Source organism: Diplotaxodon limnothrissa, linkage group LG7, assembly GCF_057381915.1.
Source record: "Diplotaxodon limnothrissa isolate DT_005_m linkage group LG7, D_limnothrissa_male_GT1.1, whole genome shotgun sequence".
In the NCBI taxonomy this organism is placed as follows: domain Eukaryota; kingdom Metazoa; phylum Chordata; class Actinopteri; order Cichliformes; family Cichlidae; genus Diplotaxodon; species Diplotaxodon limnothrissa.
In genome coordinates, this window is record NC_140602.1 from 16,071,447 (window position 1) to 16,094,777 (window position 23,331).

At 39.8% G+C, this 23,331-nt stretch overlaps 2 protein-coding genes across 2 annotated transcripts; both read left to right on the forward strand.

Moving 5' to 3' along the window:
• Positions 1-1,756: 1,756 nt before the first annotated feature.
• On the forward strand, positions 1,757-15,020 carry LOC146628069 (tyrosine-protein kinase CSK-like). Its single transcript, XM_085357553.1, has 13 exons — positions 1,757-2,191; positions 8,550-8,649; positions 8,742-8,855; positions 8,948-9,060; positions 11,117-11,336; positions 12,127-12,220; positions 12,370-12,435; positions 12,849-12,948; positions 13,033-13,123; positions 13,208-13,281; positions 13,749-13,944; positions 14,057-14,143; positions 14,346-15,020. Exons 2-13 carry the CDS (start codon positions 8,635-8,637, stop codon positions 14,529-14,531), a joined length of 1,356 nt encoding a protein of 451 aa, XP_085213679.1. The 5' UTR covers positions 1,757-2,191; positions 8,550-8,634; the 3' UTR covers positions 14,532-15,020.
• Positions 15,021-16,031: 1,011 nt separating this feature from the next.
• mapda (N6-Methyl-AMP deaminase) lies at positions 16,032-23,326 on the forward strand. Its single transcript, XM_085357554.1, has 10 exons — positions 16,032-16,140; positions 16,285-16,415; positions 16,610-16,670; positions 16,764-16,851; positions 20,352-20,433; positions 20,530-20,656; positions 21,381-21,461; positions 21,565-21,703; positions 22,350-22,450; positions 23,072-23,326. The coding sequence occupies exons 1-10, from the start codon at positions 16,102-16,104 to the stop codon at positions 23,261-23,263; spliced, it is 1,041 nt and encodes a 346-aa protein (XP_085213680.1). The 5' UTR covers positions 16,032-16,101; the 3' UTR covers positions 23,264-23,326.
• Positions 23,327-23,331: the final 5 nt, after the last annotated feature.

Consider the following 23,331-nt stretch of genomic DNA (forward strand, 5'->3'; position numbering starts at 1 on the left):
ATACAGCGTCTGTTGTCTTTCAGCCATTACTGTATTATGGAGAAAATATTCAGTAGACTGCAGACTAAGTACTGATACCATATTCTCTCACAGTGAACTATCAAGTCTGCTAATTCTTGGCGATGTTGGGTTGCTGTTGCCTGTTTAGCTTGGTAGTACAGATTGGATTCAAAAGCCAACTTTGCTTTACACAATCAAAACTGGTGCAGACTTGATGAGGTCAAAGCAATTGCACAACTTCGGCAAGTTTTTGCAGTATTGCATGTTTCATATGCAGAAGTTAATAGAAGTCTGTCAAAGCGGAGCCCGAAGTGGCACAATTATAAGTGACACTTTGGCTAAAAATAAGTCCGACCAAAAAGGTTGGAGTGATCTTTTTTTTTTTTTTTTTTTTTACCAAATGTTACTTTCTGTGTGGTGGGATTCAAATGTATTTCAATTCATTTGTGCTGATGCAGCGTCCCACACTTGAATACTTTCTAGGAACCAATAAAATTGGCTTAAAAAAAAAAAAAGAACTGCAGGATTGGGCAATCGTGGAAATCACAAAATATTCTTGATTCTTGTGTTCACGCTTTTATTTCAGGACATTAAGCTGATATTTAACAATACACTAAATCACAAACTGTGAAGTTCACGTGCAGCTGCTTTTTTTTTTCTTCCCTTTGATGCCTTGATTGGAGGCATGTCTACTCAGATCTTTCAAGCAATGAATGTAACCATTTGCTGTGAAATGTGTCCAGAAGTGTATTACGTTGAGGTTACCAATCTGTGTCGGATCTGCATAGCTGTTCTCTAACGTGCCCTTATTTGGAGTTGGATTGTGTATTCTTTGAAATTGGTGTAAGAAAGGCTAAATTTAAGCAGTCCACACCATCTGAGGATTTTTTTTTTTTTTGAAAGTCATTGTAATTGTTTCTTTTGTGTAAATTAATCTGCACAGACTTCATGTACCGATTTGCCCAAAGTTACTTTCATACTTAAGTATTTTGTCCTTTCGCTAACATTCCTCTGACTGCATGTGTTATGTCACATCTGTTGAGACAAGTCTGGCTTGGAAACGTCATCAGCCAGCGTTGCTGAATGTGAATAAAATGAGTTTAGTTCGTCTTTGGCCACTAGGGGGCAGTGAATAAAACTTTTATGGTGGTTCCCTTTTGTTCTGCTGTAATGACAACTTTGTGTACTTAACACTATTTTCTCATCAACGGCAACAAAGAAAGGATTGTATATCAATAAAATGTGAACAGTCGAAGAACTTGGATCAGTCTGACTTTTTACAGGAAATATGTTTGTGCAAGTCTTTTTGCAGCAGCAGATGGGGATTCCCTCCTCCCCCTGCACCCCCATTTTTCTTTTCTTTTTAATCATTTATATGTCTTAAATGTTAAGGGCAGACATGCATATTAACTCGAGAAATATATAGACACGCAACTTTGCAACACAGAATTTGTTTTTTTTAGTGAGTTCCCTTTGAAGCCTCATGTGCAAAGTGCTGCTCAGTCTTAATATGTCACATCTGCAGGTTGAACCAATTAAATGAAAACAACTGCACCCACGCTGTCCCTGTATCTTGGTTTCTTGTTATTATTGCCTCATCGATGATCAAATTCCTTCACCGAATTGACTGAGACATATCCTGTGGGGACTTATTTTTAGTTGTCAGCAACGCGCATGCGCAAAATCAAGGTGGGGCCAAAAAAAAAAAAAAACTTGAATGTGACGGGGAAAAGGAGTAGCGCAGAGCGAACTTGACTCAAATTAAGTTTAATCCTTTTTAATTACTCACCGCGATTTTACTGAGTAATACTTATCGCCGTGGCGGGAGTTTTTATTTCTCCCTCTAAACGGAAGGACGACACAAAAGAGGCGATACATCTGTGGAAGTTTACTTTGTTTTGCTGTCTTTTTTCATTTATAGGTCTGTTTTGTAAATAGTCTTGACTGGAGACGCATCAACGCCGCTGCCTATTGTTTTTAGTCGAGTTTCGTTTGGTGCCGTTCAAGTTTTCTGATCACCTGAGACAGTTTTCACTTCTTCCTCATCAGGACTGGATGTGTTTTGCGCTTCAGCATCGACTGTCGGTTATTTATTGCGTGAATGGCAAACTGTGCTCTCCTGTAGAAGGAAAAACAAACGTGTGGAATCACCTGTAAGCGCTTCAAATCGGCTGCTTTTACCTGCAAACAGGTAAGATTTCAAGTTTGAGACAGAGCTGCCTTTAAATTTTAAAATGTGCTGTTTATTTTAAAGTAGATGCAGTGACTGACAGCTCTGGCGGAGATAAATGTTAGGATGTCGAATGGGCATGGATAGTTTATTCAAACATCACAATGAAAAAGTCTTTTTTAAGTGAGTCGATTATAGACGTGGCCCTACTAACATCCTCCAAACTTCTACCACTTCCTCTGACTTCCTGGGGTGAAGAAGAAGCTGCAGCGCACAGCTGTCCACATTGCTGTGTTATAACATGTTGGGTGACTAGTAATAATCTGCTTTCGAGCTGGAGAGCAGCATTCATTCCCACTGTCACGGACTTTGGGATCTTTGACAGCTTTTTGAAGTTTTGTTAACGGTGGGCGCACTTTCACGTGCACGTGCATGCTACAAGTTGCAGAGCGGCGCTGTTAAATGTTCGTCGGGTAGGCTGCACCCGTCAGAAAATGGCAAAAAGCGATTAATGCACGTCAGAAAACAACATTTCCGCTATCAGAGATCTAGCTGAGCGGAGCATCTCTCGGGTGTGTTTTCTGGGTGATGCCCTTTTCGCTGAAACGGGACTTCCCTCCTTTTTCGGACAAAGTGTGAAGTGTGCGCTGGTGCAGCAACGGATCTCCTGACCAGCAAAGATTCTTCTTTTAGAGTACGATAAACTGTAAAGAAAGATTAAGCTGTTGAAACAGGATGGAGAGAAGTTCGTAAAACCGCAGCAAAGCTTTGCTGCTGCACCATAATGTGTCACGCCTGGCTGCATGAGCAGCAGCAGCCTTGCACTGCACTTCACTCTGCGCTGTGCACACAGCACCCATAAAACAGCCTGCATGTGATCGCGCCACAGCGAGGAAAGGTCCATCCGCTGTTCAGGCACGGCAGTTTCGACTTATATGGTGTTTTTGATGCCGTGTTTCCTTGGTGAAGTCAACATGACCAAACGTTCTCCAGCGTGAAGAGGTTTGGTACGTCATGCGAACTTTGGATGGCAATAAAATGCAAAGTTCACTAGAATGGCTGGCTGGCCAAAATGCAGGGGATTGCCCCTGATTAACAATCGCTTATCCTTCTTCCTGCTACGCTGAAAACAACCTTGTTTCTCAGTTTAGCTTTTGTGTTTGTTTATGATAAATTGGATACTATTTTAAGTACACACCTAGTTTTTAACACCCCCCCCCCACCCCAAGCGTCACAGGAAAAACTCTGAGCTATTAAAAGTGATACAATGATGGTCTGTGTTTCGGGTCCAAACACTGGACTCGCACTTCCTCTCTCAGATCCTACAGACGTTTGTTTCAGTCAGCTGTGCAAAAGCACCACAGTCCAGCTGCTGCCCCTAAAGGCAGAGGTGACTTCCTTCTCAGGAACATCTGCTGGCTGTTGTTATAGACCCCCACCAGCCTTCTCTTTGTGCTCATTACTGTTCACTGGATGTGTCTGTCTGTGTGCCAGCCAGGTGGCAGCTCAGTGGATGTTGACAAAAGTCAAGTGTTTATTTCTCTCTCTGCTGCCTGCTGCTGTTACAGTGTTGCTAACAGGACAGTAGTATCAAAGCAACTGAAGAGCATCATGAGGCTGGAGTGCTGGCCCTCTGCTGCACTTAGAGAAACGATAGGAGCCTTTAGTAAAAGAATCAATCAGATGATTTACTGAGATGAACCACTAGGTTAATGTTAACAACACATTTTTACGATCCTGCAAAATCTTAAGAATTAAACGCTGTATGATGTATCATTATGGCATCAACAGGCTTTAATGCTTTAAATAATTTGAATTTGAGCGGTGCTTTTCTACACTTTACACACAAGCCACGTTCATGTGTTTTTAATACTTTTTCCTGCATCGCATTTTCTATTATTACAGGGGGTTCAGGATCCATCCCATTTATACACAAAGACCCACTCTACCTGAGCCACAGTCTCATTTTATGATCTCATGGTCTTCGATGTGTGACTAAAAGAAGAGGGAGTCATTTCTGATAGCTCTGGGGAATAAACAATTAGCTAATCCAGCCTCCCACCGTGCACAATCAACATTTTCACCTCGGTTATTGTCTGTGAGTAAATGAGGGAGTGGCAGATTTTAGGTCAAAGAAGATGTTTTTACATTCTTGTCCTGTCTTGCTCCGTGCAGTCAGGCTGCCGCTGATTAGTTCAGTAAAGACTGCAACTGACTTGCACAAGAAGGCACAAGAGACAAGTGTTGATCAGTGGTTTGATTTGGACAACAGGATTGTTTTAAACTGCAAGAACATGCGATATTATACCATGTAAGAGCTGTATGAGCTTATTTTGCAGTTATACAGTCCAACACTATTTATTAGTCACTCTTTATGATTAAACTAATCGACTGTGGCTTCCTTTTATTTTTGGGAATGAATGTTGTCCATCGCCTCCCTTCATTCAACTTATATCTGTGTATGTGCACAATTATGAGATTTATGTCTACAATTAATGTAGAGCAATAAACACAAAACGGAACAGTGAGCAAAATTTAAAGATCAAGTCACATCACTGCCCTTAAAACTGCTCAGTGGATGCATTGATGATGATGTTGGATCTAATGAGACTGGGGTCAGCAGAAATTTGACTCACTCACAATGAGATCCTTTGCTGCTTCCTGAAAAAAAGCAAGCTGTGGCTCCATGCAGAGCTCTGTGGAAATGGCAGTGGGAGTCTGTGGCAGAATGAGCTCTGTCCCGTTCACTCAGCTGCTGGTGGCCTGCTGCTGGGAAGCATTCAGCGTCCCAGAAGAGATTAATATGAAAAAAGGGGAAAAAAGCTGCTGACCCCGTTGATACATTCTTCTTTTGACGAGACTCTTTACAAAGGGTTTCCCTCACACATATTCTGTTGCAGTCCACAACTTCTGGTGGCTTTCAGAGCATCGTCAGCATAATGTCCTGCTTCGAGGTAAAACTCAGATGATTGTACTTTTGATGTGTTTCAGTCACAAAATAACCTTGTGGATCTGGAAATGCTGATTTGGAAACCACCATTTAAATCTGTAGTGAAAAAAAACTACTTTTAACAGCGCCCAAATATTCAGTGTTTAGGAATAACTGATACATATGAAGACGATGCATTTCAATTTTGGGGGGAAAATACTTTGAGGCTTAGCGATAACCTTCCAGCTACTTTCATCTCTTGTATGGTGTCTATCTGCCTTTAATCTTGTCTTCAACACCTAAAATGCAGTATAGTCAGCCTGGGATCAGGTGATCATCCTGGCCAGTCAATCCTTTAGATAATCTGGTTTTATATTTAGGATTGTTACCTTGCTTGATGATGAAAAGTGGAAAAAAATTGAATTAGCAGGTCCAATATTGGATTTAAAATCAAATGTGCTGAAGAACAGAGCCAAAATATGAAAAGCCTGTAACTGTCCACACTGTTTGGACTGTGTGACATCAAGTATTTGATACATTGTCATAAAAGTTTATTCCAACAGTCGCAGCCTACAGTACACCAACATTGTCGACTTTGGCGAACACCCGACGTTCCCTGTATTACATCAGCGGCTTTTCATTTTGGGGTCGTAGTGAAATAGATCCTAAATTGAATGGGGTACAGCTGTATGGACAGATGGTCTACCACCAGACGTTTCTGAAAAAATAGTCAACTGTATTAATCTAGGTAAGCTTATCCTTTAGTTAGAGAGGTCATGATAGTTATGATATGCACAATATTAATGTATTATTCCCTTCTGCAGGTAGGGATTGGCTTTGAATGTATTCACAAAAAAAACTATTTAATATTAAACAACAGCTCTGACTTTTACTAACATAAGTAAAAATGTCCCAGTGGCCACAATGGGAGTTAAGTGGCCTCAATGTGCCGAGTCACTCTATAAAAAACCTTGTGACTATAAAATTATGATTTTTTTTACAGCTTACCTGAAAATAAAATGCAGAGAAAGTACATTTCATAATAACTGAATCATAGTGAACAGAGTGCTTGCAACTCCCTCACTTTTGGGATCTCCATACTGAACATCCCGACACAACAAACACACAACTTTACATTCTCTCTCTCTTTTTCTTTGTTAAAATTGGACTAGGTTACATTGTTTCATTTATAATCGGCAGCTAACACACGCTGTCTTTTGGACTCTCTGTGATGTCTCTTGGCCAGTGTTGGTGGTCTAAATTTGGGAAATGCCCGATGTTCACACTTTGTCCTAAGATGAGATAACGTTTCCTTTATTTATCCTAGAGATGGGGATTTCCTTTGTTATCACAGTTAAAATGTAATAATAGTAATGTAAAATAGGTATATATTTAGATTAAAAGATACTGAAAACTTATTATAGAATAAGACAAAATATTTTCAAAATAAACGATGCAGAAACAATAGCTTACTAAATGTAGTTTTAGGTGGTAAAAAGCTTGTTTTCTTTTAATAATAAAGCAGGGACTTTGAGGTTTGTTCTTATTTGGCATGAGATTTGTTTGGGAAGCACAGGATCATGCAACATAAGGTAAAAGCATGGGTCATTACCAGATTGCTCGAGTTGGGATAAAATTGTGTCGTTGCTACAGCATTGATTTTATTTAATAATTAATAATTTAATAATGATGAATAAACCACATGAAGCTGTGGGTGATGGTACTGTCGTTGGTTTATGTGGCGCTTTCGTCATTAACAGGTTGATGAATTTGCTTACCAGAAGGTTGCGCTCATGGGAAATTGATGAAATGCCCAAAGAGTATAGAAGTCATCTCGAAGCCCCTGTGAATGCACACACAAATTTTCACAGCAACACTTGTAATAGTTAGTTCAAGCATTCAAGTCAAGATCTGTGATGTGCTGACCCACAGACCTAAAGTGAGATCTTCATAGCCACACCAACAGCACGGCTAAAAATATCACATGCTTTTCTGACTTCTCTCTTATTTTTCCATATGAACAGACAGAATGTTTTTCTCACCACAGTTTTGCATTTTGGTGTGTGTCAATAATTTGTTTGTCTTTAAAGTCTTTGTAAAGATAAAAAAGAAACACACACACACACACACACACCACAGCTGCACACAAACACACCTACACAAGAATAACTGGCCCACAGCAGCTCGGTTATCTTTGCCTTTCTTTGACTGTCTGCACATAGTAGAGCTGGGTTGGGGTGAGCAGAGTGGGGCTGTTCTTAAGGGTGTGGGAAATGTGTCCAGATAGTTTTGTCCCTTGATACAGGAGACAGCTGCACCACTCCATAAGGGACCACATCCATCACATCCCCATGGTGCGGTGTGATGACAGTCTCGTGATAGTTTTTAAACACACGCTTGTCTGAGAAATGGCGGGCTATTTATTTAAACAGAAAAACACACCAGATGGAAGAAGCGTTATAAGAGAAGAGGATTTTTTTCATTTATCGCGTTTCTAAGCAACCCACCCTAAAGTTGGTGTGTACAGAAGTTGGGATGTCGTACAGGAAGTTGACTGCACTGCAGTGGACATGTCAAAGGATGTGACCTCATGTAAAGTGACAGTTTATCAGAGCCAGGATTTTCCCTGAGCTCTGACCATTTGAGCCCTGCCACCTCTTCCTGGGAACTGATAGAGCAAGAGAGGAAGTGGGGTTTGGGGGGAAAGAGAGAGGGAGGATGTGGAGCATGACTTAATCTGTAGGTCATCATTTAACTATGATGTCTTTGCTCTGATTGGTTTATGATGTGTGTGTGTATCATGGAAACACAGGCCCCGGGGTTACTCAGGCCTAAGGTTAGTGTCACAGTGGCTGTTTTATTGACATAAAGTAATGCTGGGCTGGATGAGTCCCTGGGGCCTGGTCAGATCTCACCACAAGTTTGCATTCCAGGGTTGGAAGAAAGCTATCTTGATTCCTACAAGGCCCAGTCATTGAGTTTAAGATGGAGAACCAGTGTGTGCCTTATTTTAGGTCAGACCAAGCTAGGTTTTCACATGAAATACACAGTAGGGAGTAGGTTGCATTTTGGTCTCTTTAGCTCTTACTTTTAGCATGTCAGAGTGCATTTCTTACTTTGTATGAAATATTCTACAGTGAAAGAGCTTCTTTATGTTGGCACTGTTTTCCTCCGTCATGGAAACATTATGCACTAGTTGTGAAAGTGTGTTTAAAAAAAGAAAACCTGTTAGTTCTGCTTTCTGTCTGAGCGAGTTATTTTTACCGACACTGTCTGATCTGACGTTACTCCAGTGTGCTGTGATAATGGCTCATCTGCTTGCTTCGAATTACCATGTGCCCCCGTACAGCGAAACCACAAATTCATTATCTTCCTGAGAATTTGCTTGCGGTCGGGTCAGTATCAGTAAACAGGGGGACATCCTAGTTACTCTTCTGCTCGCTTTCACAGGTACTGCGTGCGCGCGTGTGTGTTTACCAGCTCTAATGGTAGGAGCTAGCAAACCTCACCTGTGAGAGGATCGAACCGCCTCACCATGACAGAGGTCCAGGTAAGGTCCAGGTGGTGTGTGACAAAAATTGCAAGCACAAATGAAAAAATATGGATTTTTACTGAAACAGTGACCGTCCCTCGCTTTTATAGAACCCATGGCCGCAGGGCACAGAGTGTGTGGCCAGGTATAACTTCAAAGGCACAACAGAGCAGGACCTGCCCTTTAACAAAGGAGACGTGTTGACTATCATTGTTGTCACAAAGGTAACATTTCTTTTTTGTTGTCTGCGTTTCTATGAAGACAGCTCTGTGTTTGATGCCATGCGGCGCCGCTCAGTAAACTTTTTGCATTTCAGGATCCAAACTGGTACAAGGCTAAAAATTCTGCAGGCCGCGAGGGAACGATCCCAGCCAACTATGTCCAGAAAAGGGAAGGTGTGAAAAGTGGGGGAAAGCTGAGTCTAATGCCGTAAGTATATAGATTCTCATGAGCATCGGTTGTCTGTATCTCTTGCCGCAGCACCATCTTTGTGCGGCGTTTTTAGCAGTGTTTAAAATAGCTTGACTTTGCCCTCTTCCATGGCTGTGTGGTTGCAGAAGGCTGATGGCCTATTTGTCGTGGCAATTGCACAGTAGTTGTGTGAATGGAGACCACAGTTTGGTTGGGCTGTGTTGTAATTGCAGTGCACGTCTGTCTGCTTCCACCTCAGGTTTGCATGAACTCTGCACAGTTTCCTGTTGTTTCTTTTCTATTTCAGACTGAAGTAATCTAAAAAATCTCCCCACTTGTCCACGTCATGGGTTTGCTGCTGCAGGCATGTGCATATGTATGAATGCCAGCTTTATTTAGAGCGCACTTGCTGATAAACTTTAATGCAAATCGAACTGTACCAGAAACCAAATAAGATAATAATTTTCCTTTAGCATAAGGTGCCTAGGATTGAGCTTAACTCATCAGTTGCTATATATAAATGTATGCTTTCAGACATGTGATATCTCATTCACAGTTGCTTTAAAAAATGCCTTCTCTTGGAAATGGAAATGAGTAAAAGAAAACCAACTCTCACACAGTGTGCAGTTCTCAGTAAATATTACCAGTAATGAACATGAGCTTACACTGATAAAAGGGGCTCTTGACCTCAAAAAGTTCTGTATTACGAGCTAAGATGAGAACCCGTAATACAGAACTGAAAGGAAAACTTTATAACGATACTTTCCTTTCAGCTTGGAGGGAAACTGCTTCTGTGTCTGTAAAGAAAAGCTTTCCAACAAGCTTTATTGTGTGATATTTAAATGTAACTTTCGTATGGAGCCAAGTGCAAATGCATACGCTGTACATTCCAAAAACCACATTTAAATATGTGACAGCCTCTGTTGTATAACTGGTTGCAGTGGATATGCAAATCACCCTAATCTATATATCTGGATGATGAAGGCAGTAGTTGTTTAATTTGCATTAAAGCCCCATTTAAGGTTTGTGATAACACTGTGAGGTTGATTAAACGCGGAAAGATGAAAATTTTTCAAAGACTAAAGCAATAATCAGCCACAAATATCCCTTTATTTTGTGTTAGGAAGGGAGATTTAGCTTTTCCTGTCTTTGCACGTGTTGTCTGATTAACAGCTCTAAGCATTATTTTAATAGTGAGGAACGTGGGAAAATGGACAAATAGGTACAGTAGCTATAAAAAAAATTACTTTCAGCTTGAGTTGTTGAAAAAAAAAAATCAGCTTCAGCACTCTTAGAATGAATATTTTTGTTTTGACCTTCATCTGGCAAATGCATACATGCGTACACCACCGAACACTCAGCCAGTACCAGGAAGCTACAAACCTATGAGCAAAACACACCTGTCAGCATGAGAGAAAGAAACTTTGATATTAAGGCCTGCTAGTGTAACTTCCCTTTGATGAACCAGCCAAACTTTAAGGCAGTTTTTAGCGTGTAAGAACGCGCTGCGAGAACCAGTTAGTTTACTGAATGTGGTTATTTATAATCCCGACTCTTAATATAGCGGCTACACTGAAAACCACAATACCCAAATACATTTTTTTTAAAATAATAAATGTAATCTGTTCAGCAGACACTGGTGCCGTGGCTTTACATGGAAAATAGAGCGTATGAACAGTAACAGAAAGTGAAACATCAAGGTTACAGTTGTTTTCTCCCAAATGCACAAAATATATATATTTACTTACAATATATATGTTTGTAAAAAGAAGGAACGTGACAGTGTAACAAGTAAAAAAAAGTCAAGCGTAAAATGAAATGCACAATCAAACCATCTAAGGCTTTAAAAGACCCAGTTTAAGAATGACTGGATCCAAGTGGGTAAAATAGGAGGAAGACATTTAACTAATAATGTTTGTTAATGATTGATGCAGACAGTAGAATGGATGCAGGCACAGTCTATATGTTGTTATTGGATATGTCACGTGTACATACAGCTGATGTGAATTTGGAGTTGCTGGGCTGATCTGTTGGTTTTGTCGGTGTACTGATTTCTGGCTACCTCTTCCACCAGATGGTTTCATGGCAAGATAACTCGGGATCAGGCGGAGCGGTTGCTTAACCCCCCTGAGACAGGCCTGTTCTTGGTGCGGGAAAGCACTAACTTCCCTGGCGACTACACTCTGTGTGTGAGCTGCGACGGTAAGGTGGAGCACTATCGCATCATCTACCACAACGGCAAGCTCACCATCGATGAAGAGGCTTATTTTGAAAACCTCATGCAGCTTGTAGAGGTAAGGCGTAAATTGGGCTTTTATTTCTAAATAAAACAAAGTGTTTCTGATATTTTCTAGGAGGCTATATTGAGCATCAGTCTACTGTAAGCATGTTTTAGCCTCCCCATGTTACTGTGCTAGTTCAGAGAGTCTGTGCAGTTCCTGGAACATATAATGAACAGGAAGTATCAAAGAGGAAGTGAACAGTATGCTGAGGTTCAGAGTTCTAACCTCAAACAGATACTAGGTCTTTACTCTCAAAATGACTGCTTTTCCTGTGTGAAATGCTTATTTTGAACAGCAACATACTATTTATTCTGCACAGTAAAGTAGATTTGTGTCTGTAAGTTCTGGCCAACTGAAGCTTTTCAGTCAACCATTGCATGTGGTTTTGACCGTATTTGACCAGGCAGCCCTCTGTTGGTGACAGGTATACACTATTCAATGAGTTTTACTCATGTTTTTTTACAGAAGTTCACAAAGGTTTGAACTTCAAGCTTCAGTTTCTTTTAAAATACAGCTACAGCACCCACAAGCAATATAAGAAGGACAAAGATAAGTAGCGAAACCCACAGATGTACTCATTAGGTGCTCTAAACCAATCCTCTAAAAGATGATGCAGAGTGAAAGTTGCTATTCAAATTGGTTTGAGCTTTTTTCTGCAAATAAATGAAGGGGGAATTTTCTTTCCAAAATACTAAAGCTGCTTTGAAGCTCTGAATGTGGTTCTGATAGTTTCTGTCATGGTAAAAGTTCCTTTGCTCTTATGAGGCCATGTGCACTGTATTTTATCTCTTATTCTATGTAGCACTACACCAAAGATGCTGATGGCCTCTGCACCAAACTAATCAAGCCAAAGCTGGAGGAAGGGACGGTGGCTGCGCAGGATGAATTTTCCAGGAGTAAGCTTGCCGGTTCTTTGTAACTTGTACAGCAGGGACATTGTGGATTTTTATTATTATTTTCATTTTTCTTTTATTTATTGTTCTTGATGATCAAAAGCTTGTTTGCGTCTCAGCTGAATTCTGTTTCTACTTTCAATGATGAACAGGCGGCTGGTCGTTGAGCAGAAAAGACCTCAAGCTGCAGCAGGTTATTGGAAAAGGAGAATTTGGAGGTAAGTAGATTAGGGTTCATGTTTACTTAAGATGAGCTTAAACTCCATGGTGAGTTTAAGCCCAGTCTTAATTTCTTGCATGAAACAGAAATCAGAGCAACATAAAGATGTGACGCATCATATGCTGCATTTGGGTGTAAAGGATTTTGCCTAAAAAGACATTTAAGCCCCAAATATTAAATATTCCTCATCGCAGAACCACCAAATTTCATTTCATTACTGTGAAAACCATGAGATTGTGCCATGACGTTCATATATGGACTGTTCTTCTCCTTGTAATCGACATAAAAGTTAGAAAACTGTTCAAATTTAATTTCTGTGAACATGTCATTTGCCACATTGCCGTCTTACTGTTGGTTTGGGGTCGTATAAAGGCAGCTTCACTGATCAGTTCATTGCTTGTGATTATTCAGATGTGATGGTGGGAGACTACAGAGGGACCAAAGTAGCTGTGAAGTGCATCAAAAACGACGCCACAGCGCAGGCCTTTATTGCAGAGGCTTCTGTCATGACGTAAGGAAATTAAACATTTGTTCTGGCGCGTTTTAGAAACATAAATGGACACGTACTGACTGCTCTGCTTGTCCCCTTCATCAGGCAACTACGGCACGATAACCTGGTACAGCTGCTTGGAGTGATTGTGGAGGAGAACGGAAGTCTTTTTATAGTTACTGAGTATATGGCAAAGGTAAGTGGCTGAGTGTCTGATAATCTCCCGACGTGGTGAATACTCTGTATAAAACATATAACATGCTTTTGTTGTTGTTGTTAGGGCTGTTTGGTTGACTATTTACGTTCCAGAGGCCGGACAGTACTTGGTGGAGAAGCTCTCCTACATTTTGCATTGTGAGTATTTCTGCAGCGAACCACAATTTCGGCAGTTATTCTGTTGTATTTTATGCTATGTTAGTATTAGCAGAGCAGTGTTGCAATAGCTAGTGATCAGAGAGGGAGGAAATTCAGCTCTAAAGAGGGGCATATTTTGCAGCACAAAGAGCAGATTATATCTCATGAGTCTATAGATAAGAGGTTAAAGTTGTGGTTGATGTTTATTCGAATTTAAATCTTTATCAGGTATTCTTTAAAGGACCACTTAGCCCATATATTTAAAGACAACACGGTTAGCAGATAAAAGGGTTATTTTATTATCTTAAAAGGCCCTTTTATCTTCCCACTGAATGGTAGAAATCAGTTATAGTACCGTAGTTTCATTTATTTAATTTTTTAAATTTTTTTTATTTTCGTGCCATGACAAAAAGTTGATTCGACACGCCTGAGCCTGGCGTTTGTTACTTTTTCTTTTACTTTCACAGAGACGTCTGTGAAGCCATGGCGTATCTGGAGACCAATAACTTTGTTCACCGAGACTTAGCCGCACGAAACGTTCTCGTGTCAGAGGACAACATGGCTAAAGTCAGTGATTTTGGCTTGACCAAGGAGGCCTCTTCCACTCAGGATACCGCTAAGCTCCCCGTGAAGTGGACGGCACCTGAAGCACTGAGAGAAAAGGTGCGCTGCTTTAGAGCTGTTCTGAGCCGTGTGCTTTGCCGTGCATAGTTTGTGTATCCAAAACACAGTGAAATAAACTCTTAATATCCTTTTTTTTTCTATTTGTCATTAGAAATTTTCCACCAAATCAGATGTTTGGAGCTACGGTATTTTGCTGTGGGAGATTTACTCTTTTGGCCGAGTTCCTTATCCGAGAATTGTAAGTATCAGTTTGTTTTTGTGCATAAAAAAATATGCTGGAATAACAGCTTTGGATTAGGAAAACAATGACTTTTTAAAATTCAAAATCAATAATAATAGTACTTTGTGATCGCTCTCGAACATCCATATATGTGTTATGAGTATAGCCCTAGGTTTAAAGGACCAAAATGTTCAACAAACAAATCTGGTCTTTCCCGTAGCCATTAAAGGATGTAGTGCCTCGAGTGGAGAAAGGCTACAAAATGGACTGTCCTGACGGCTGTCCTGAAGTCGTGTATAACATCATGAAACAGTGCTGGAACCTGGATCCCGCCGCCCGACCAAGTTTTCAGATGTTGAAAGAGTGGATTCAGCATATCACCCAAGGGATGGGAAAAAGACAATGAGGGATCTGACAAAACAGACACAACATAGATCCTCTTTTTTCATTTTGACCACTGAGACCATAACTGTGGAATTTAAAAAAAAAAATCTCACAAGGACTGTACAATTTGGCAAAATTCACAACAAATACTGTTTTCATTGTGCTTTTTTAGCAAACATCAGGTTGTTCAGACTGCAGTGACTTTCTTAGTCGAGTGGCGCCATCAGGTTTTTCTCGTCTCGTCTTCTTGCACTTTGTTATCCAGAGTGAATGATTAACTGTCATCAACAAGTCTGTCCTTAGAACACAGTGCTGCCTCAGAACCAGTGCCTTGACGTGCTTCCACGTCTTTTTTTTGTCCTTTACATCAACATCCTTAACGTAACGGTAGTGTCCTTTTAATTTCACGAACCTGTAAAAAGTAACTTAATTTGACTCAGCCGACTGAATCTGTTTAAAACTGAAAGATGCTTCAATAGTAGAATTGCAATTTTGATACGTCGTTGTCTTTTTTGGGGGATTTTTCTCCTAATGATATCAGGTACACCATTTTTGCATGAATGTTGGATTTTTTTTGCTTAAAGGACAAAATTTCAAAGAAAGAATAATAATTATCCAACTTTATCTTTTTTCTCTTGTATGATATTAAATGTTTTATGACTACGTTTTCATCCTCCCGTGAGTCGAAAAGGAAAAGGTTTTTCATCTGACATCCTAAAATGTTTTATCAGACAATATTTTGGGATTTGAGCAAACTATCAGGATTTTGTGAGAAAGAGAAACAGAGAATGTTAATACTTGTACTGTACTGTCGTTTTCAACAATAAAAAAACAAACAAACCAAAAAACCTTTTTGAAAATATTTTCTGAATAATTTTTTTAACATTCTTTTGAAATTATATTAAAAGTTTTAACAGTTTTTAAATTGTAAATTGCTATTTTCTATTTCACTGGATGTATTTGAAGACTTTTTGAAGATACTCATTATCTATGCAGCAATAATAAACTACTATCCATTACTTTTGAAAAAAAAAAATCTACATCCCATACAAAAAAGAAATTTGCTCCACAGAAGCTACATGTTTTAAATGCATATACACAGCACCGGTTATGTCTTTAATTTCCCATTCAGAAATGGGCACGTGATCCTCTGAGTATATTTTAATGACCATAAATTTGTTTGATATTGCTACTTTCTTGAATAATGAAACATTGCCATCAGGTGATGAATGAGAATACAATTAGCTACAACAATGTACCGACAACTGACACACTTAAGGAGGGCAAAATAATGATTAAAATCATTTGAATGTCCTCTTAAATTAGAAAACAATGTTTTGCTGTCAGATTGACTTTGCGATTCTAAATTTTTACCATAAAAGGAAATAAAGAAAGGAGGAAATACAAGTCATTTATCTGATGTAGAAAGGAAGTCTTTAGCGGAACCCTGACCGCTGCAGTAGCAGCCGGGGAATTATTTCTTGGTTGCACTGATGGTGTTCCGGGTAAATGTAGACTGAAAACAAAGGCTTGTAAAAGCAGCAAACAGCTCGGAGCTCAGAGACTTGCTCGCGGATTGTCTTTACTTTGTGATGGACAATGATGTCTTTTATCGGGAGCTGCCAAAAGTGGTAAGTCAACCGCCTAACGTGAATAACAGAGGCTTATAAAGTGAGTAATTTGAAGGTTTATAGAGAGTAAGGGCGGTTAATGTATAGAGGAGCTTAACGTGTAAGCTAACTAAATGCTAACGTCAGCGTTTTGATTGTTACCAGGAGCTTCACGCTCACCTCAATGGTTCTGTCAGCGCGCAAACCATCGAGAAGCTCATCAGCCGAAAGCCACATCTCAACATTGAACACAGCATGACGGCCATTGGCAAAGGACAGCGGAGGACTCTGGATGAGTGCGTCTGTAATTCATTGACAATTTCATATGAAACCCAGCAGGGTTTAAACCCTACTTTATATTTGATAGAAAAGAAAAGAAACGACAAGAAAAAGCACGTGTTGAGCTAAATTTAAGTGGACAGAATGAGCTGTCTGGGAGACGTTGATAAACGGGTTAAGATTAAAACACTATGTCTTTGGGTCTCTGCAGGTGCTTTGAAGTCTTCAGGGTCATCCACAAGTTGGTGGACACTGAGGAGGATATCCTGATGGTAAGGCCTGACTCAAAACAGTGTCGTGCTTCTTTTAGTCAAAGTGTTTCTAAGGATATTTATAAGTAATTGATGTTTTTGTTTTCCTGCCAGGTGGCTACAGATGTTATCAAAGAGTTTGCAGCTGATGGTGTCAAATATTTAGAGTTAAGAAGCACACCACGTGAAGAGAGAGATACAGGTGAATGACAGGCGAAGGTGAATGACACAGTACAGGGAGCAGTGAGTTCTCCTGTATATACCTATGATTGTAGAGGCAAGAAGACTAATGATTTGGTTATTAAATTCAATAATTAATTCATTTGAATTATTCAAAGTGTAGTATAACAGTCATTGTCTTATTTTCAGTACTGATAAAACTAAAGAAATTATATTCAATCCTAGGGGTATATGTGCATAGGAACCAGTTGTAATTGATGGTTGCACAATACAACAGGCTAATACATATAAGTATTTGGGCATCTGTATGGAGAAATTCTTTAAATGGGAAGAACATTTTGACTTCTTGAAAAATTAGCCAGACTGTTTGGGAGTGACTTCCAGGGTTCGTATGGGTAATGGATATTACCTGTCCACAGATTCATGGTGACGTAACTGCTCTTTTAACTGTTTGGTGTCTTTGCTTTGTTATAGGTTTGTAGAAATGGTTTATATGAGATTTTAGCTGAGATTGAGAGGTTTCTGTGGACACTCCTCATTTCAGCACTTGTATTTCTGACCTTGTGTTATAACCGATTAAACGTGATCTCCTCCCTTTTGCCCCCATTTTTGTGGGAGTGGGTGCTTAACTAGTTAAAAAAAAAATCTGTCTCCTATTTTTTTTGTGTCACATAGTAAACAAGCATCAATATCTGATGAGAATACTTAGTAATTTGGCCTTGCTGTGTATTAATGTGGTGTTTGGTGCAGTTTCTTGTTTTGTGGGGTTGTTGTTGTTTTTTTCCAAGTGGAGATGAATATCTTTAACAAGTTGATTTGTTCACATTTGCAAATCTTAATTTTTAAGAGAAATGTGTTTTTTGAGTTTGTACACTATATGCATATTGCACCATTTCCTTTTTCAGTATTTGTCTGTGGTGACAAAAGGGGAACAAAGGACATTTAAGTCAACCTAAAATGATTTGTTTTAATTTTTACATGGCCTTACTGAGGTGAAACATGCATTCTTTTTTTTTTGGTAATGGGCTGGAAAAGATTGAAAATGGACTTTGAAAGTGCTTAAAAAGTGCTTGATTTTGACCCTGAAAAATGTGTATGAGCCCTGGACTTCTACAATCATGTGCACTTTTTATAATATAGTGCTTGAAAATTCCAGGTGAATAGGAAAAACAGATAATCTATTTACTGTTATTAATTTGCTAATGATATTACTTTTTGTGATGAAGTTGAGCGCATTTTCAACCTTCTGAGAAGCGTTTCTCTCTGGGACATAGCTACATGTAGAGAATCGCTTAAGAATTGCTCCATTTGTTTTTTTTGTAATGCCACTGTGAGTTCGGGAATGCAGAATTTCTAAAAGTTCAACATCAAATTCTGAGAAGTTCACTGAAACAAACCAGATGAAAACAAACAAACAAAAAACAAGGCAGTGCTGTCAACACAAAGGTACAATAGGCAGAAAACTAATCTAAAGTGCTGAGTTCAGACAGTTCTGATTGGGACCATCCCAGAAACACTAACCTGGGTTTGCTGTTAAGGCATGACTGAGCTGAATCCAGCAATCTCGGAAGAAATATAGTGAGTGTTCTGAATTTAAAAAAGTGTTACTTAAAATATATTTTACTCAACTAATACAGTGGGGCAAAAAAGTATTTAGTCAGCCACCGATTGTGCAAGTTCCCCCACTTAAAATGATGACAGAGGTCAGTAATTTGCACCAGAGGTACACTTCAACTGTGAGAGACAGAATGTGAAAAAAAAATCCATGAATTCACATGGTAGGATTTGTAAAGAATTTATTCGTAAATCAGGGTGGAAAATAAGTATTTGGTCACCCCAAACATGGAAAATCTCTGGCTCTCACAGACCTGTAACGTCTTCTGTAAGAAGCTTTTCTGTCCCCCACTCGTTACCTGTATGAATGGCACCTGTTTGAACTCATCATCTGTATAAAAGACACCTGTCCACAGCCTCAAACAGTCAGACTCCAAACTCCGCCATGGCCAAGACCAAAGAGCTTTCGAAGGACACCAGGAAAAGTATTGTAGACCTGCACCAGACTGGGAAGAGTGAATCTACAATAGGCAAGCAGCTTGGTGTGAAAAAATCAACTGTGGGAGCAATCATCAGAAAATGGAAGACATACAAGACCACTGATAATCTCCCACGATCTGGGGCTCCACGCAAGATCTCATCCCGTGGGGTCAAAATGATCATGAGAACGGTGAGCAAAGATCCCAGAACCACACGGGGGGACCTGGTGAATGACCTGCAGAGAGCTGGGACCAAAGTAACAAAGGTCACCATCAGTAACACACTACAACGGCAGGGAATCAAATCCCGCAGTGCCAGACGTGTTCCGCTGCTGAAGCCAGTGCATGTCCAGGCCCGTCTGAAGTTTGCCAGAGAGCACATGGATGATACAGCAGAGGATTGGGAGAATGTCATGTGGTCAGATGAAACCAAAGTAGAACTTTTTGGTATAAACTCAACTCGTCGTGTTTGGAGGACGAAGAATACTGAGTTGCATCCCAAGAACACCATACCTACTGTGAAGCATGGGGGTGGAAACATCATGCTATGGGGCTGTTTTTCTGCCAAGGGGACAGGACGACTGATCCGTGTTAAGGACAGAATGAATGGGGCCATGTATCGTGAGATTTTGAGCCAAAACCTCCTTCCATCAGTGAGAACTTTGAAGATGAAACGAGGCTGGGTCTTCCAACATGACAATGATCCAAAACACACCGCCCGGGCAACAAAGGAGTGGCTCCATAAGAAGCATTTGAAAGTCCTGGAGTGGCCTAGCCAGTCTCCAGACCTCAACCCCATAGAAAATCTGTGGCGGGAGTTGAAAGTCCGTGTTGCTCGGCGACAGCCCCAAAACATCACTGCTCTCGAGAAGATCTGCATGGAGGAATGGGCCAAAATACCAGCTACTGTGTGTGCAAACCTGGTAAAGACCTATAGTAAACGTTTGACCTCTGTTATTGCCAACAAAGGTTATGTTACAAAGTATTGAGTTGTATTTTTGTTATTGACCAAATACTTATTTTCCACCCTGATTTACGAATAAATTCTTTACAAATCCTACCATGTGGATTCATGGAATTTTTTTTCACATTCTGTCTCTCACAGTTGAAGTGTACCTCTGGTGCAAATTACTGACCTCTGTCATCATTTTAAGTGGGGGAACTTGCACAATCGGTGGCTGACTAAATACTTTTTTGCCCCACTGTATATAACTGAAAAATAGTAATAATGAAAAAAAATGCAATTAAGTCCATAGGTTTTTGGAAAATAACACAAATTCTGTAAATGTGCTTCTGTACACCACCGCCTTCTCATATTGAGCGATTCAGTGAACTGAATGAGTGTGAGTTCAGCACTTCACCTCCAGATCTTTTGTTTGCTTTTTTGTATTGGGGGTTTTTGCAGTGGAAGAGCGAGGGAACAAACTGAACATGAAATTACTTGGGATTTCTTTCACCATGCACTGATTTGGTATGTTTGTGTTCGTAGGACTGACAAAGAAGACTTACATTGAAACGGTCATCAAAGCCATCCAGAAGTGTAAGGAGGAGGGAGCGGACATTGATGTCAGGTAGGTTTACCCAGCTGTGTGCAAGTCCACACATTTGTCTTATGAGTTGTGGCTGTGTCACTGACCACATGATTCTCAATATTATTTATCTTGAAGGTTTCTGGTAGCCATTGACCGCAGGAATGGGACTGAAGTTGCCTTGGAGACGGTGAATTTGGCTGAGGAGTTCATGCTGTCATCTGATGGTTTAGTGGTGGGAGTTGACCTCAGTGGAGATCCAACGGTTTGTCAGACAGTTTGGTACTATGGTGGCTTTGTACTAATAGCTACAGATCCAGTTACTCTGTATTTTACTGGCATTGTTTGGGTCTATTTGACCCATAATAGGAATGGTCACCGTCTAGTTTTGTGATGAAATATGTCTATTCTGGTGGGAGTGGACTTTTCCAGGGTGACAAAGAAAAGTTGTTAAACTGGTCATCTCAAATAACTTCTGCAGAGCACAAGAGTTTAATTTTTGAAAATGATGTAAACTGTATGTCCTTAAATCTCATCCTTAATTTCCCATTTTTATTCTTGGACTCTACTAGAGAAGCTTTGCATGATTCACAGTTTTAAAGTAATCCTTATTTATCTTAAACTGGGCCTTGATGAAGCTCCTCAATTCACCCTTTATCTGAAACAAACCATTTTAAATAATCTTGCTTCAAGGCCAGTATTGCTTTTACCAGACTTTCTTCCAATTGGCAGCTTCTTGCAAACTGAAGGTGTTAATACTGAGCTTTTGGCTCACAGGGATTAATTGCACATATGCTGATCTCATTATTAAAAACTTTTAAAACATGTTAAACACCAGAAACCACGCTGTAGCAGTATTTGTATGAAAGAAAATAAGAGGTAGCTTGTTAAATTGACTTTAAATTATGTTGGGAAACTGTATTGTAATGCTATTTATTAGTAGGACCACGTCTCATTATTTCACATGATAATGTAGCTTTCATTTTAAGGTGGGCCATGGCAAAGATCTGCTTCCTGCCCTACAGAAGGCCAAAAACTCTGGACTGAAGTTGTCACTGCACCTCTCAGAAGTATGAATAGCACACTTAAAAAATAGAGAGAGATAGACAGAGAGAGATAATTTGACTGTAGTAATATTTTACGTAAGAGTGATGTCATCAAATATTGTTGCAGATTCCATCACAGCTGGATGAATCAGATTTGCTGTTGAGTCTTCCTCCTGACAGAATCGGTCATGGCACCTTCTTACATCCTGAAGTCGGTGGATCTCAAAGCCTCGTTAACAAAGTGGTTCAGAAAAAGATACCAATAGGTGACGCAGCATCCACGCTAAGATGTTTTCATTTTAAAATGTGTGAACTTTTAATCAAATTTATGCCTCACATGCACTGTTCCTGTGCTGCAGGATCACAGTGACTGAGGCATTTCGCTACCGATGCAGTTTCACTCTGAAAAGCCAAAATTGAAAGTTTGAGGGGTGAAAATAAGCGATGCAGACACATCCACATCTGTCGGTCCACATCTTATCAGTGATACTGACAAAATAAAAATATAGCAAGTATGTTGTATTGACAACATATAGGGAATACGACGAGGATTCTAAATATCACATTATAGTCTGAATCCAAATATCATGTCACACTTGACCTCTGACCTCATGTTTATGTTTCACCCTTTCAAGTTATTCATGTTCAGTTATTTACAAATCAATACATATCATTCATTATCTGCTCCTGTGTGTGTAATCAAAGTGAACATCTGTCATGCTTTGCTTATCTGATCTTTACTGCACTACCAACTTAAAGAAAACAAAGTGAATATTAACAACACAATACTCAGTAGTTAAAAGTAAATTGTCCTGATAGTGAGCTGCGTTATGGTGGAGGTTTGAGCTCGCAGTGCGTCTTTTTTGACGTACGAGCAGAACTTTTCATGTTGATTTTTTTTCTCCTCTGTAGAGCTGTGCCTGACATCAAATGTGAAAGGCAACACTGTGCCGTGTTACTCCAAACATCATTTCAAGTACTGGTACGAGCTGGGACACCCAACTGTAATTTGCGTAAGTTTCCACTGTATACTTCTTTTTAATGTTTTTGTTTTTTAACCTCATTAGGCTAAATTCTTGCATAGTCTTTATCTTACACCGTCTCCTTTTTAAGCCATCTTTTATTCTGATTGGCTGCTCCTCTCAAACACAGGGTTTAGAAAGCAGGTGGGTGGAGCTTCTGTGGGAGCCAAGTTGGGGGGAAAAAACTGAACCGTACTTTTCAGAGCAGTCTGAAGTCTGAGCTTAGAGGCGTTGCCTGCACATTATTTTTGCCATGTTTAATATAACCAGCCACCTTTATCACAGTGTATACACATAACAGGAAAGAAGGAAACACACAGGTCCTATTTGAATTAGGGCTGTGGAGGCTTTAAAATATTGGCATACAAGTAACATACTGATGCTGAAGTTATTACCATTTCTTTTTTTACCGTCTTTAGACAACCACAAAACGGTGGGGCACAGCATTAACATCCTGTCACAGGTGTGGGTAGATGTAGTTTTTCTTTTAGATTAACACAGAAATAACTTTCTACTTGAACAAAAATAGATCAGAGACCTGTGAGAGGAAAGGGGGGAAAAAAAAGAAAAAAAAAATCACACCTGAACAATGTTCCTTTTTTTACATTACAGACCGACGATAAAGGAGTCTTCTGTACGGACTTGTCTCAGGAATATCAGCTGGCAGCTTCCACATTCGGTCTCAGTCATGAAGCCGTGTGGAAGCTCTCTCAGCAGGCCATAGACTGCATCTTCGGACCAGAGATTGTGAAGCAGCAGCTTCAAGAGAAGTGGAATGACTTACATCCTCAGCTTTTCAAGTGATCGGTTCATCGGAGCCAAAAGCCAACTACATACCTCAAGTTTAAATTTTTTTTTTTTAAAGCAACAAT

Excerpts from the sequence above, each read along its gene's own strand:
- mapda (XM_085357554.1), top strand. The coding sequence starts at position 16,102 with ATGGACAATGATGTCTTTTATCGGGAGCTGCCAAAAGTG. Across the intron at positions 16,671-16,763 it reads CTGAGGAGGATATCCTGATG|GTGGCTACAGATGTTATCAA; the intron begins GTAAGGCCTGAC and ends TTTTCCTGCCAG. Across the intron at positions 21,462-21,564 it reads TGTCACTGCACCTCTCAGAA|ATTCCATCACAGCTGGATGA; the intron begins GTATGAATAGCA and ends ATATTGTTGCAG.
- LOC146628069 (XM_085357553.1), top strand. Across the intron at positions 8,856-8,947 it reads CTATCATTGTTGTCACAAAG|GATCCAAACTGGTACAAGGC; the intron begins GTAACATTTCTT and ends TTTGCATTTCAG. Across the intron at positions 11,337-12,126 it reads ACCTCATGCAGCTTGTAGAG|CACTACACCAAAGATGCTGA; the intron begins GTAAGGCGTAAA and ends TATTCTATGTAG.